The 14,599-nt window shown below is 34.6% G+C and overlaps 2 protein-coding genes across 3 annotated transcripts; both read right to left on the reverse strand.

The window, feature by feature from the left end:
* Window positions 1–3,614: 3,614 nt before the first annotated feature.
* Window positions 3,615–7,696, reverse strand: LOC140166661 (oxaloacetate tautomerase fahd2, mitochondrial-like). Its single transcript, XM_072190162.1, has 6 exons — window positions 7,536–7,696; window positions 6,993–7,272; window positions 6,052–6,211; window positions 5,725–5,833; window positions 4,544–4,634; window positions 3,615–3,677 (listed from the first exon to the last, which is right to left on the reverse strand). Exons 1-6 carry the CDS (start codon window positions 7,694–7,696, stop codon window positions 3,615–3,617), a joined length of 864 nt encoding a protein of 287 aa, XP_072046263.1.
* A 2,956-nt stretch (window positions 7,697–10,652) lies between these two features.
* Window positions 10,653–14,559, reverse strand: LOC140149740 (oxaloacetate tautomerase fahd2, mitochondrial-like). Of its 2 annotated transcripts, XR_011858723.1 has the most exons (7): window positions 14,136–14,559; window positions 13,588–13,867; window positions 12,928–13,090; window positions 12,568–12,676; window positions 12,131–12,221; window positions 10,817–11,280; window positions 10,653–10,778 (listed from the first exon to the last, which is right to left on the reverse strand). XR_011858723.1 is itself a non-coding variant. In XM_072171799.1 (6 exons), exons 1-6 carry the CDS (start codon window positions 14,387–14,389, stop codon window positions 11,218–11,220), a joined length of 960 nt encoding a protein of 319 aa, XP_072027900.1. In that variant the 5' UTR covers window positions 14,390–14,559; the 3' UTR covers window positions 10,653–11,217. The 2 variants fall into 2 exon arrangements, 1 of the variants encoding a protein (XP_072027900.1); XM_072171799.1 differs by having other exon boundaries at window positions 10,653–11,280.
* Window positions 14,560–14,599: the final 40 nt, after the last annotated feature.

The raw sequence follows: 14,599 nt of genomic DNA on the forward strand, positions 1-14,599 counted from the left end.
AGGTCACGCAGTTATCACCTGCAGAAATTACCAAGAGTACAACAACCTCTCTGCCATCTCAATCACGTGATTCTGGAAAGTAAATCCTCATTTAGCAATCGTCTTAGACACGGGGCTTACATTGTCTCTAAGACAACGTATTTCATCATATTGAGATGTTCCGTCCCTAAAAACTAATACATTTAATGCCAGCCATATAGTCGTTCAAGCTAGCCAGACGTGACTGGGTGGACTCTTCTGATATTGTCTAAAATGACTGACTTACTAACTAGCTCCCTGGGCATGATGTGGCAAGTGATTTGAGTCGATGTGGCCAGGCAGGCGAGGGATTCCATTTTGATAGCATTTTAAAGATTTAACTTTTATACAAATGTACAGTTGTCTTGCACGTTTAAGCCCTCTTGTGAATACTTTTGGAATCCACTCATGGGACATGGTATTCAACAAATCAAATAAGCTAACTCTACTAGTGTATGATTTGACGTAGGGCACGTATAAACACAGACAACCATTTGGAGTAGTTGGTCTTAATATCATGTTTACCCGAAAAGGTGGTGTAGGTGTCAACATAACAGCTAATGCAAATACCTATATAGATGGAGCATTTGCAGGAATTTCAAATCAAAAATAGTGTACAGGTTTATACCTATACAAAGCTTATACAAAACACGGTCTTATCATGATTATGATAAAATTGGTATCATCGTGTATTACATGAAAAACAGAAATTGTGATATGACAGATACATAATCATGTTTTAGGTCTTTAAAACAATTTATTAATCTAGATGACCTACAAACCTTGTATTACCGCATTCGTTTTTTCATTGAATACAGTCCATACTGGTAGGAATGAATAAAGAGAACCATTCTAGGGGAAAGCAAAGATGTTCAAGCCAGAGCTTGAAATTCGGGCATTGCTCTCTGTATTATGTAGTTCACGAAGCTAATAGGTTGCACGGTGTTTTAAAGGTATCTCCAAAGGCTAGACAAATGATCACAAGTGGTATCTCCAAAGGCTAGACAAATGATCACAAGTGGTATTTCAAACGAGGGTCTTTATAATTGTTTAAACGCATTGTTCTATAGACTTGAAATAACCCAATGGACATTTGAATTTTTCTATTTAATTATTGTCATTTTATTCTCGCTCATATCTAGTTCACTGGTGTGCTGTATTTCGCAAATGAATGGATGAAATCTTGCAGATACTTCGTAAAGAAAGTAGGTGGGCGGTTTATACAATAATACACAATTGCGGTTGAAGACCTTTGCTCATCCCGAAGGAAGAAAGATTTGTGTCCTAATTGAACCCAAGTACCAATTTCTAAAGAAAAGGTTACTATAAGTCGAAATGGACTAATGGCTCAGGTTATTTCAAAATGTAATGCACATCATGGCAGAGTGTGTACAAATTTCCAATTGAATGGGGTTAGGGTTCGGCTATTTTTTACATTAAGAACCAGTGCTTGAATTGTGTATACATCTGAACTGATTTGATCACTGACAGGAATTTATGAGGCTTTAGAAGCGTACTCTTAATGCACAAAATCCGATTGTTTTTTATACATTCTATTTGGTCAGCGTAAGGAAATCTGGCCGAAAAGAGGAATGTTTACAAGAGTATCTATCTATTTATTTCACGGATTAGAGTATTTATACAATTTTCTCAGAATGAAAAGTGATATCTGTAACCACATGTTTATAAAGCATCTATCTTCATCATCTACGGTATATAAACTGTGATTTGATAATAATTTGATCCTTTTTCTTAAAACGTGCTCTGCGTGCTGGCCATAGGCTTCAACATATTAGAAGCGTCCAAGTTTGGAGACTTTTTCTCCAAATATCAGAGTAATCTTAAGAACCACTGAACCAATACTAGGCTTGTTTGTACTCATTTTAATGCATTTTTAATGCTGATTCCAAATATGGTCATGAAAATTTACAATTATGAAATTTTTAAATTTTTAAAAATTGTTGAAACTTGCCGTCTGCAGTCGACACCCGCGTGGAGAGAGTTAAAGCAAATGGCACAAAAGATTACCGACAACCAATGAAACCAATTTGCTAATATCAAATTACCATTTAACTTGGGAAGGCACCATTGGGGAGCCCCTTCTTCCTTCCAATTCCTTTCTTTTGTCTTCTTCTCTTGACCTTTTTTCTGCGTTCCCTCTTTTCTTTCCCGTTACATGCCCGATTTTCTCTTTCAATTTTTATGGGGGCACTTGTCTCTTTTAATTTTTGTCAGGGAGCACTTTTCCCCCTCCCCCCTCCCGCTAGCTACGATACTGTAGGTGTTGCGTCTAAAATAAATGTAGTAAATGTATTTTTCAATTTATTTTGTTTTCCCGGTGATTAATAAGAAAAGTGGATTTGTTCCACTTTTTCACCATTTTTAGCTTCAATATGGCAATGTATTTCTCGCGCATTTCTACCATTATATTCTGTCGCCAAAAGGTGCAGATTCACTTATCTGCATGACATTTTTCCAAACCCATCCCCCATGACAAAAAGAAATCTACGCCACTGCAAAGATAACAATAATCTCGAGAAAGCCCAGGTTTAACAGATCTATCATTTAAGATGCGTTATAAAATTATCATTCAAATCATTTATTGACACATAGTACCACATTTTAGTTTAGTAATTTAAAACAAGAAACAATAAAAAGCAAAAGCAAGACATCATGAATCAGCAATGCCGTCATTTTCTACTTATACAAAACATCGTGGTAACCCTAAAAGTGTATGTTAAGTCAATGAAATATTGTACCGGAATATTTTCTTATCAGTATTCAAAAAGAGCGAACTATTGAACGAGTGTATTACAGGCCAAACCATGGATATTGATGACATAGAGAGAAGGGTACTGTATACTGGCCTGCAGGTGTTGAAGTTTATTACCGACCTTGATTAGTACAATTCAGAGTTCACATTCGCAAAATATATAGCTCCATGTGAGAGAAATGCCCTTCTTTTCAGTTTCAGGAATGTTTATGCTTCAAAGTACACCCAATAACATCGTCATCCATATTTACTAGGCTTATATCTTTTTTGACAGTGTCTTTACATTAAAAAACAACGGACATGATTGGTTATTTCGTACCTCAAAACAAAATAATAAACACAAAAACACCCGCATGTCTTATCTGAGTGTCCAGGTATCCGGGCCAGGTAATCAAAATTTACACTTTTGAATTCCGTCCGTGTAGTTCTTGAATGCTAGAAAATGTTATTGTAATTAACAATACTTGAATCCATATCCGCTCATATCACAGGAACCACAAGACATGATCAGGTGAAAGCGTAATAGTTTAATTTTTTAGAATTTCTAGATAGAAATCTGTATTGTGATGCAAAATTTGCACAAAGATGTGACCATTTTAGCAGAATCGTATATCATCAGAACAGAATAAATACTACACTATCAAAAACACGCTATCAATGCTACCACACATCAATAAGATATCAAGAAGTTGACAAAACGTGATTACGCCCCCATTCTTTCTTTCCTTTGGACTGTGTTGTTGGCATCTTAGCAAATAATCTCAAGTATGGCAGACGAATGACAAAGTGAATTTCCTTTTATACGCCACCACTTTTATCATGTTTACACAACACGATTTGTGCATCTTCCAATTCTGTCGACTTCAACTTCCACGACGTCACCCCTCTAAAATAAATATAACGTTGAAAACAGAATGTCAGTGGTACTTTACAAACCAATCTTAACAAACCACAGTGCGCGCGACGCGCGGGGTAGATGCTTCATTCAATATTTCCCACCATGCAAATGAGGTTAGGGTTGGGGTTAAAGGTTAGGGTTAAGGGTATGGTTATTCTGTTCCCTGGTTTAAAACAAACTCTGATTCCGTAGCTACCGAAGATTCTTCGAACTTGGGTTGCCAGTCTCCAGATGAAGGTGAAAGTTGCCGTGACAAAAATAAATATTGGGGTACGTCTTAATTTTGTGTTGAGATCATAAATTTAAATAAAAATTATGAAATCTACCAACACAGGTGAACTTTCATGCTGATATTATGTAAATACATACATTATACAAATATCATCAGTCTATATCATGGGTAACTATGATTATAGTGGTTGAAATATAAATGAGGGGAATGGTGACCGGGAGCCGTCTACCACGGTTACGTGAAATCTCAGATATTCCCACTGGAAATGGATAATCGTAGATGCTTTTATTCCATAAATCTAAAAGCCTTATAAGTTCTAAAAAGTATTTCCTTGAGTTTATTTGGCAATTTTTATTAATTTACATGTATTATTGTGAAGATATCAATTGTTGCATAAATATATAGGATATCAACTTGTTAAAGTAGTATATTTCATAGCCAAGCGCTTTCTGCGGATATCCGTCATGATGAGTTATTTTAGAAGCAAGAACTTTCAAATTGGATGTTTCCAGATGTTTCTCAGACACCATAGATCATTGGTGTTCTGGACCAAACTAACTAAATCGGTGAGCTTAAGACAAAACGTGATGAACCTTTATGCTGACATATCACTATGCTTTACCTTAAGGAAAACTGGTGTTGGTTGATGTGACACTCCGCTCCCATGTGGAGTACCCGTTAGTATAATGTCTCCAGGTTTCAAGGTTATAAATCTATAGAAATATCACGAATGGTTAAAAGTTTATGGTAAGTAAATTTAATTGATTACAGGTATAAAAAGAATCATAAAATAATCTTGCTCTAGTCAAAAACATTTACGGTGGTTACGATGTCGAGATCGGCGGTATTTATATTTCAATGTAAGTTGTTCTCAAATTAACACATGCTATTGACCAAATAAGGTCAAAATATAATAAATGTTTTGACTAAAAAGATCATTTATTTTGGTAAAAACATTTGGTCAATAATTTTGAAAATAATAAGGAAAATAAAACAACTAAACAAACGTCCCTATAGAATGAAATATTAAGTTTAGGAGAAAATTATTTAAAAAAATTCAAAACTAGTACTGGCTTTCTATAATAAAACGACATGCATACTGTATTTGGTACTAATAGTCCCTTCTATCCAGTGATACAACATAAGGACAAATATTCGCATAGTAATGTCGCTATGACGAAATAATCTTGGCATGCCCTCGCTAAAGTGAAAATTCCCATCTATAGACGAATCCAATTTCACGCATCCCTACACCTCAATGGCAGCCATAGCTGGGTCCCCGTCGGCTCCATCTCACCTAAAATGTGAAATGATGCGGCCTTGGAGGGTATTTTAAACTGCATTCTATCACCCGTGTTACACGTAGACAAAAAGAGACAAAAGAATGATGACAGTTTACAACACAAAAGAATCTAACATCTAATTTTAACATGTTTAAGCGGTTTTAACCCACCCAATTGGGCAGTCACAACACCAGTTTGGTGCTGCGGGGACCCAGTAATGGCCGACCAAATCATGACCAAATCACAACGTCCCGTTGGATTCGTCTATATATATAAAATGAGATTTTCACTAGATTTTCTGCCAAATATCAAAGGAAATGTCAATTTAAATCTAACCACCAACGTTTTAAAGGCCATAACCCTTCACATAATTTCACAAAAACAAAAAAAAATCCCTGCCCTCGATGTTTGATGCAAAGGATGGATCCCCGGATGGATCTACAATTAGCTTAAGCCATTTGGGTGTAAATACATATGAGCGTTGTATAGTGAAAAACCTTAGAAGGTTAATTGGACATACCTTGATATAAATGTTATTAAAGCTTCAGTCTTGAATATGAGTTGATCCGTGTTGCTATCCTGTACTGTTTTGCCATTGACACGGCATCGGATGTCTAGTTTGTGTGGGTCTAAAAAAAATCAGAAAAATATTATAATATCTGTTTGTTTTTTCTTGCAAGAGTTTTACACCTTTGACGTGATCCGTATAGATCGCGAGTCTTTGGAAAATATTGCGAAGAAAAAAATTACGTTTGTCTATCTGTGGTTTTTACAATGTATTTTTGAATTACGCTACCAAATATTTTGGTCAAATGTTTTAGTTCTCATATTGAATACAATTACGTACCTAATATTTCATCTAGAGTAACGATAGCTGGTCCTAGAGGACAGAATGTATCCATACATTTTCCCAGCATGACTTGATTTAGATTCTTCTTCATCCAATCACGAGCACTTACGTCATGAGCTACAGTGTAACCAAATACATATTGCATGGCCTCCGATTCCTAAGCAAAAATAATCAATCCCAATATTTAAGGTTTTAAAATCTTATCCCTGGAATTGTGGAAACCTTTGTGCAATAGTGATAACGACTAAATTGTTGGTCTAAAATATATATGACCTCTAAAACTTTCAATAAATCCATGGTTAAGACCAATACAACCTTAAATCGACATTACAATAATGTTGTATGGCTATATTAATATATCCCAGCAAACACAAAAATGTTTTAACACGTTTTAAGCAGGTTGTATTTTTGGTTTTGGTTTAGGTAAAAACGTTTTAATAACATTAAATGTCGGATTATATAAAAGTTAAGAAAACGTTTTAAGAAAACACACTACAACAAAATAATTTTAAAATGTTTTCTAAATGTTATTTGCCAAATATTTTGTCAACACTTAAATAACATTATGTTAGAATATTTATGTTATCAACAAAATAATGTTTTTAAATGTTATGAAAACAATGTATACCCTTTATATAACCCGGCATTTAAACGTTTTCTGTCAATAACCTTTTGCGGATGATGTCCAAAACGTTTTGTGTTTGCTGGGATTATATCAAAGTCAACGTGAATTGATATATACCCATGAGGACGTACTAAGTTGAGAGATCTGGAAAAAGTTTAGAAACGTTAAAGGTGGATTCAATCATTGAGACTTGCGAAACGGTATACTCATTTCAACGCAAAACAAAAACAAAGCAGAACGAAACGAAACGAATAAAAAAAATCAATCTTTTCTTTTTCATCTTAAAGAGATAATAATTGTCGAACGAACCAACCTTGATATTTTTACCAGTTTTGCCTATAACGATAGTCAACTCAACTTCCCAATCCAATTCTGATGTGAGTTCTCCAGGATACACAATATCATCTGTTGGTCCAACTATTGAAGATGCAAACTTGTTGAAGAATACCGGTTCCTTTGGGATAGGGACATTTTGTTCAAGACAATGGTCTTTGTAGTTCATACCTACACAAAGCACTTTTTCTGGGTTTGTGATTGGTGCTTGTAGTTTCAGATTTTCCTTTCTAACAATATGACTTCCAGCACTAACAACTCTGAAATGTAAAAGCAATAACAAAACTTAAAGCTTGAGTAAGTCAAAGTAAATAATGTGCCATAAGTCTACCTAGTTGTTTTGGATGAATTGCCATGCAAAACCATGCTACATGTATATCATTGACACAATCAGTATGAGTGGAAACTATCAATGAATGAAAAAAGAGGCCAATGGGTTTATGAGTGCCAAAAACAATGTGTAAATAATACTGTATAATATCTCGTGAAATTTTCTTAATAATTAACTTAAAACTGAACTCACTTCTTTGCTGCTTCTATAGCTGACTCCCCACCTTCTAGAAAACTCCTCATATCAGTTGGAATTCTTTTATCTGCAGCACTGATGTCCACCACATCCCCTCCATTGTTCAATTCAACCCCAACTCGTACACGATCCCCTTCCTCAAACTGTACCAAACGCATTTTAACAACTTGAATACCAGAGACTCAAATCGTCCACAACTCTTAACCGTCACAAAGTGTCGCCATCACATATAAAGTAGAGGAAAGCTATAGAGGCAACTCGATCCAGAATATCAGTTGAAGGGTTTTTTTCTTGTGTTGTTGAAAACCGGCACAAAATTGACCTCTTTTCAGAAGCTTTCCTATAGTTTTGTGTTACATGGTAGTTGATGTTTACATCAAAACTAGGAAGATTATATTATCTTCCCGCTTGTCTTTTTAATCTGTACATGATCAAAGTTCACATTGATCATGTTGATAATATCGTTGCCAATGCAATACGCTTGAAAAAAGATATTGCAGCGCGGAACATTCAAAATTTCGAAAAATAAAAGCAAATGTATAAATAGGCTGCACCCGGAGGCTGCATGCCGGATTTGGTTCCTGTTCCTCAGTCATTTTCGGCCAATTTTAACAAAAAATAATGTGCAATAAGATGACAACTGAAAATTCGTCTTCACCATGTTCACATTACCACTTCCCTGCTTCGTAATTTAAGGTCAAATTTTGCTTTAGTGGTTATGGTGAAATGAGTTTTAAGCATAAAAAAGATGTGATCCATGCAAGGATATTATATTCAGGAACGTAGCCAGCCTTTTAATATAGGGGACCAATCCAAATTTTCGTCCCCATTTGTCATTTTTGTCCCATTATCAGTCATTTCAATCTTCTATAGAACATAATTGTGACGTCCACCCATGTCAAAACCAGACACTTTGGGGCAGAATCATAAATGGAGAAATAGCCATAAATCTGCCCGGGGTGATTTTTTTCACAATTTGGGTTTGTTGCGAATTTGTGATGTTATTAATGTTTAAAGTATTGCCTGATAGTTTCAGATGGGAATATAACTGGCATTTTGTATATTTTGAGACATTTTTCAAGGTAATTCTTACTCTCGACATTGTCAATAATATTTTTAAAGGCCGATATCTCAATTTCCAATTTTATTAGTTATAATACCATAACTTACGAACTCAATAGAGAGCTTACGAAATGAAGTTACTTTAACTTTAACTTTAACGTCTAGAGGATTATAGAGGATTATGTATTCAAAACCACCTTGGTTTTGAATACATAATCCTCTATACGTTAAAGTTAAAGTTAAAGTAACTTCATTTCGCAAGCTCTCTAATATCTTGGGGAAAACGGCGTTGTGGAGCAACATATCTCTATTTAAGATATGAAAAAACCTCAAAATTGATAACCTGCCCATAAGTGTCTGGTTTTGACATGGGACGTTACAATTATAGGGATAACTGTTAAGATTGTAAAATGCTGTTAATTTTTCAACTGATTTCAACTGACTCATTTAGGACCAAACATGCATACCTGATCACGTAAATATTAGGCTAAAATGTAATATAAAATAACAAAAAACTAGAATAAACAAAACATTAGGCAAGAATGTACCGCCTTTCAATAAAAGAAAATAGTTCGCGATTGTCTTTGTAGATCATCTTTTTAAGGTTAGCAACTATTTTAAACTGTTGCAATTTGGTAGTCACAGCATCTTGCGAATGGTAGTGAACTTAGGCAAAAATTGCATTGATCATTTTATATAGCGAGTGTGTAGAAGAATTCAATTATCACAGATATACTTTTGTAGGTCCTGTGGTTCTTGAGTTATGTTGTAAGGAGGGCTGAAACAATAACACTTAACTCATTAACAACAATAAACCAAGCAAGTTGTCAAAGTATATATGACTTGTAGAATATGACTTGTAGAATATGACTTGTAGAATAACTTTTGCAAAACATCAAAGTGTTATTTTTCAATAATATATTGATTAAGATAATGAAAATCGATTTTTGTGCTGTTTCGACAAACAATACCACGTCTACCCTTAACAATTGCTGTAACTCTTACATTTTCCCCCGAGGGTTGGAAAAGTAGCCGGTGTGGTATTGACCCTTGTAACTGGCACTTTCGCCGGCTGCCGGGATTCTCTGGATATCCCTGCATAACCTCTTAAAGGTGGATATGGGTAACATATCCTGAATTACATACAGAATATATGCCTTGATATGACTTTCATAGGGACATAAAAGATATATTTACCAAAAGAATCATTTTATGGATAAAATATAACATTGCACACAAATTACAAACACAATACTAGTAAGTACTAAAACAGCATATAGGTGACATAATCTTTTATTTGCCTTGTTGTCTTTTTGCAAGATTAATATAAAAATTTACATTGAGTCCGGTCTATACAACTTCCCAGCAAATACAAAAATGATTTAAAATATTATTAACGTGTTATTAACGCGTTTTGATTTTGTTCAATACGTTTAATAACATTTAAATGTCGGATTATATAAAGGTCATAGCAACATTTTCTTAAAATGTTTTATATGAAAAAAACACTACAACAACATTTTTGAAATGCTATCAAAATGTTATTACAAAAGATTTTTTGGAAAACATTTTTGTTAAATATTGTCAACACTCAATAAATATGTTAAAATGTTTTCATAAAGGTTTTCTAAATGTTTTATACTCTTTTATATAATCCGTCATTTAAGCTTTTCTGTAAAAAGTTTTTGTGTTTTCTGGGTTACTGCTACATACTACTATTGGCAAGTTATTTTATCATCAGTAATTCATATCATACAAAGCCATTGGCACAATTATGGCACAATTGTACCTGGGAAGAAGAGCCCAGTCCCAGTCACAGTTGGTATGTAAAGATATGAAAATAATGCTTCATGCTGGATATTTTACACAAATCAATTGAAATAAGTATGCTCCAGCTTCTCAGAATTGGTTTAGTGTTTTTAAAGGACAGAGTTTCTTCATCACAAACTATTTTTAATTTGTATTATGTATATGCGTATTATGTATATGCGCTGTGATCGCTAGAAATGGCGCTTAATAAATGCCTTTGTAATAATAATAATAATAATACCATTGGTTTTTTGCTTGTTTATTTGTTGTGTTCATTCTTTAATCTTTCCTTACTAAGATAGGTCATTTCACACTTGACCATTCAAATGTTTAATGAAGAGGACACATTAATTGGGGTATCTACACTACCTCTGTGGAAGACAAGTTAATTGGGGTATCTACACTACCTCTGTGGAAGATGTTAGACATATTTTCTACAGCGGGAGTATCAATTTCAAATGGAATGAATACACTATGCAGCTCCATTTGAAATTCACACACCCTCTGAGAAAGATTCAACCTGAATCTTCCACAGAAAGAGGATGAGTTTCAAATAGAGTTGGTTAATTTTCCATTTGAAATTCATACTCCCCCTGTGGAAGATATTTCCAAAATCTTCTACAGGGAGTAATGGAAATGGATAAGCCCATTGTATTCTGTTCATTACATGAGAGTTCAGCAACCACAGGAACCAAGGTGTACAATAAACATGCTGTAGATCCACGTTCATCTGTACCATACTTTAAAATGCTTTGCTAGATATTACTCCATCTGATATGATTGTAGAATGGTCATCATTTCAAATTGTTCACACAACACGATTTGTGCATGTTCCAATCTCATCTACTTCAACATCAACAACATCACCTCTCTGAAATTAAAAACGAAGTAATAAGATACATAAGTAACTTCACTGTATCTTAAGTTTGATCTGATCTTGCTGTTTATTTGTTTTTGGCTTCTCTTTCCTCATTTTAAGATCAATTTCCCCCTGTACTTTCTTTCCTAGGTTAACTATTTATAATGCACCTAGAATTGTCCAAGCTCAGAAGGGGTTTGGTGCAAAAAAGCAAGATGTTGACTTCTATGATCCAAGATCAACTTGAGCAAGCAGGGTCTTAGCTAGAAATTGAGGGTTGCCCGTTATTTGAATAAAATTACCTGTCCTAATTTGACCTTTAAAAACATTTACCAGACATCTACATGTATAGCCCATTGGGTGTTCAAAGAGTTCAAATATGTGTTGATATGGCCTTGTTCTACAAATTGGGTCTACTAAAAAGGGCAATTAGCTTCTCAAAACATACAATTTATAATATAGCATCTGTCAAAGGCATTCATTTTGCCCGTCCCAGGAGCAAACTGGTCGTCTAAAATGACGGCCAGATGGGTAGCTAGCTAAGACCCTGTGAGCAAGTAATCTCATTGTTAAACTTTGTCATCATCTAATCTGTCCTGCAACTTATTAACTCCAGGTTAATTTCCTTCAACCAGTGATCAAACATGGGACTCCTTGTACCAGAGGTAAAGGTTTCAAACCAGGCTTTTACAGATATTGTATCTATCTAAATTTCTCACTGTGTATACTTGTGCAGCTTGAAAAGATAGATTTCACAACTATAATACCTATCATTATAATTCTTTGCCCTTCACATCTTTTGAGAGTTCAATTATTTCATTGCAAAATGATTTTCTACATGTATTGTTTTCATTTAATTTACCTTCAGGAAGACTGGTTCTGGTTTCAGGAAAACACCAACTCCAGGTGGAGTACCTGTCAATATTATGTCACCTGGTTTCAAGGTCACAAATCTGAGGAGAAAAAGAAGAAGGTGGAGTAAATATAATAATTATCAACATCCACATATCAGTTCAATCAAATTTCTGTATTTAGATTTAGATTATTCTGTTTCAGAGCAGATATGATCCAAGATCATCTTGAGCAAGCAATCTCATTGTTGAACTTAGGCAACAGAGATCATGAATCTAGTGTCAGAGTGTTTAGCTAATTTTGTACAAGATGTTTTCATTTGATTGTTTATTTCTATTTTATCATGCAATAAAAAAGATGCAGAGAAAATTTATTTCAAATGTTCTGTAAAATTTCTCATTGAATTGGATTGCAACCACCATTCTGCATATTATTTGCATCACATACCTTGATATAAATGCTATTAGAGCTTCACTCCTAAAGACAAGCTGATCTGTGCTGCTATCCTGTACTGTTTTACCATTGACACGACATCTAATCCCAAGTTTGTGTGGATCTGTAAATGATAAATACTTCAAACATAAAATATACTGAAATCATGGTAAAGAATAATGCTTACTCAAAATGTAATAAGTATCGCAATTCTTATATCACTTGGGCAAAAAGGAGACATCATTCATGTATAGAATTGAGAAGATAAGCATTTGGAAGTGCACAAATGCTATATCAAGCAGTAGGTCTTCAAATGTCTTTCACCTATTGCGATGACAGATTGAAGATTGGACTGGATATCCCCAAGCAACTCACCTGATAACTCATCTGTAGTGACAATGGCTGGTCCAAGAGGGCAGAATGTATCCATACATTTACCCAGCATCCATTGTTTTAAATTCTTCTTCATCTGCCAATCACGGGCACTTACATCGTGTGCTACAGTGTACCCAAATACATGCTGCATTGCTTCTGATTCCTGGAAAATAACAATGGCTTAAGTTGAATAACACAATGTAGAAATTATGGTTAATAAATGTTTGTAAAGTATGTCATGATGTAGCTTTATTGTTCTAAATGATACCCCTCTTCCTCCATTCTCTTTCTCTCCTGTTTTCCACTTTCACTTTCACTTGCTCTAAACTTTGAACTACTTGCAACTAAAGTTGTTGTTTTTTTGGTTGCTCACAGTTTCATACAATTTCTCATCTTGGTCTGTTTTTGTATACTGTTGTGTTTATGTATATTTATATTAATTTATGTATTTTTGTAATACGGTACACAATTCAGCCTTTGGCTGCGATGTATTTGTTAATGAAACCTAAACCTAGTCCAACTAGTGAACTAGTTCCAAAATTAAAATTTACTGAAGGAATGAAAAATTATGAAGAATAGAAAGACACACATTTTTATTTTAAGAGCTAAAAATTAATTTGTGCTAGATATTCACAATACAGAAAAGAAAGAAAAACTCACTTTGATGTTTTTACCAGTTTTGCCTATAACTATAGTCAACTCAACTTCCCAATCCAATTCTGATGTTAGTTCTCCAGGATACACAATATCATCTGTTGGTCCAACTATTGAAGATGCAAACTTGTTGAAGAATACCGGTTCCTTTGGGATAGGGGCATTTTGTTCAAGACAATGGTCTTTGTAGTTCATACCTACACACAACACTTTTTCTGGGTTTGTAATTGGTGCTTGTAGTTTCAGATTTTCCTTTTTAACAATATGACTTCCAGCACTAACAACTCTGAAATGTACAAAACCAATAACAAAACTTGAGCTTGAGTATTAAAGTCAAATAAGGTTTTAAAAAAGTGCCATAAGCCTACCTAGTTATTTTAAATGAATTGCCAAAGCAATGCTATATCATTACTTGACACAATCAGTATGGGTGAATACTATCAGTAAATGAAAAAAGAGGCCAACGAGTTTAGAGTAAAAAATTGTATAAAAAGTAAGAATACCGTATGTAACGTCTGTGTGGAATTTTCTATAATAATTAGACCTGAACTCACTTCTTTGCTGCTTCTATAGCTGACTCCCCACCTTCTAGAAAACTCCTCATATCAGTTGGAATACTTTTATCTGCAGCACTGATGTCCACCACATCCCCTCCATTGCTCAGTTCCACTCCAACTCGAACACTACCGCCTTCCTCAAACTGTACTAAACGCATTTTCCCGTGCAAGTTTCGCTTACAGATTGGGCTCAGAAGAGGCACTCGCCCAGTTACAGCCCTGTGAAATGTAGATAATGCACCCCGGAACATCGAAACAATAATGTACAGTTAATCCTTATCTACAAATCTGCTGACTTATCAGAGGTCAGAGTAAATCTTGAATCATAATCTACAGTACAATCTTGATTCGGGTGCAGTATCAGTGTATGTGTTGTTTCTGACAGGGTTTTTTAAATCACGTGATCAATCACATGACTGGTTTTCGATATATCCAAAGATAAATTGATCTGTGTTTCAAAA

The sequence above is a fragment of the Amphiura filiformis genome, chromosome 1 (assembly GCF_039555335.1).
Source record: "Amphiura filiformis chromosome 1, Afil_fr2py, whole genome shotgun sequence".
In the NCBI taxonomy this organism is placed as follows: Eukaryota; Metazoa; Echinodermata; class Ophiuroidea; order Amphilepidida; family Amphiuridae; genus Amphiura; species Amphiura filiformis.

What these genes read in the sequence shown, in the direction of transcription:
- LOC140166661 (XM_072190162.1), bottom strand. Translation starts at nt 7,696, where the DNA reads ATGCGTTTGGTACAGTTTGAGGAAGGGGATCGTGTACGAGTTGGGGTT. An exon ending in AAACTGGTAAAAATATCAAG is followed by an intron (nt 6,212 to 6,992) that starts GTTGGTTCGTTC and finishes ATTTTTGCTTAG; the next exon opens with GAATCGGAGGCCATGCAATA. An exon ending in TTAATAACATTTATATCAAG is followed by an intron (nt 4,635 to 5,724) that starts GTATGTCCAATT and finishes ATATTTCTATAG; the next exon opens with ATTTATAACCTTGAAACCTG.
- LOC140149740 (XM_072171799.1), bottom strand. Translation starts at nt 14,389, where the DNA reads ATGTTCCGGGGTGCATTATCTACATTTCACAGGGCTGTAACTGGGCGA. An exon ending in CACTACAGATGAGTTATCAG is followed by an intron (nt 12,677 to 12,927) that starts GTGAGTTGCTTG and finishes TATCATTTACAG; the next exon opens with ATCCACACAAACTTGGGATT. An exon ending in CTAATAGCATTTATATCAAG is followed by an intron (nt 12,222 to 12,567) that starts GTATGTGATGCA and finishes TTTTCTCCTCAG; the next exon opens with ATTTGTGACCTTGAAACCAG.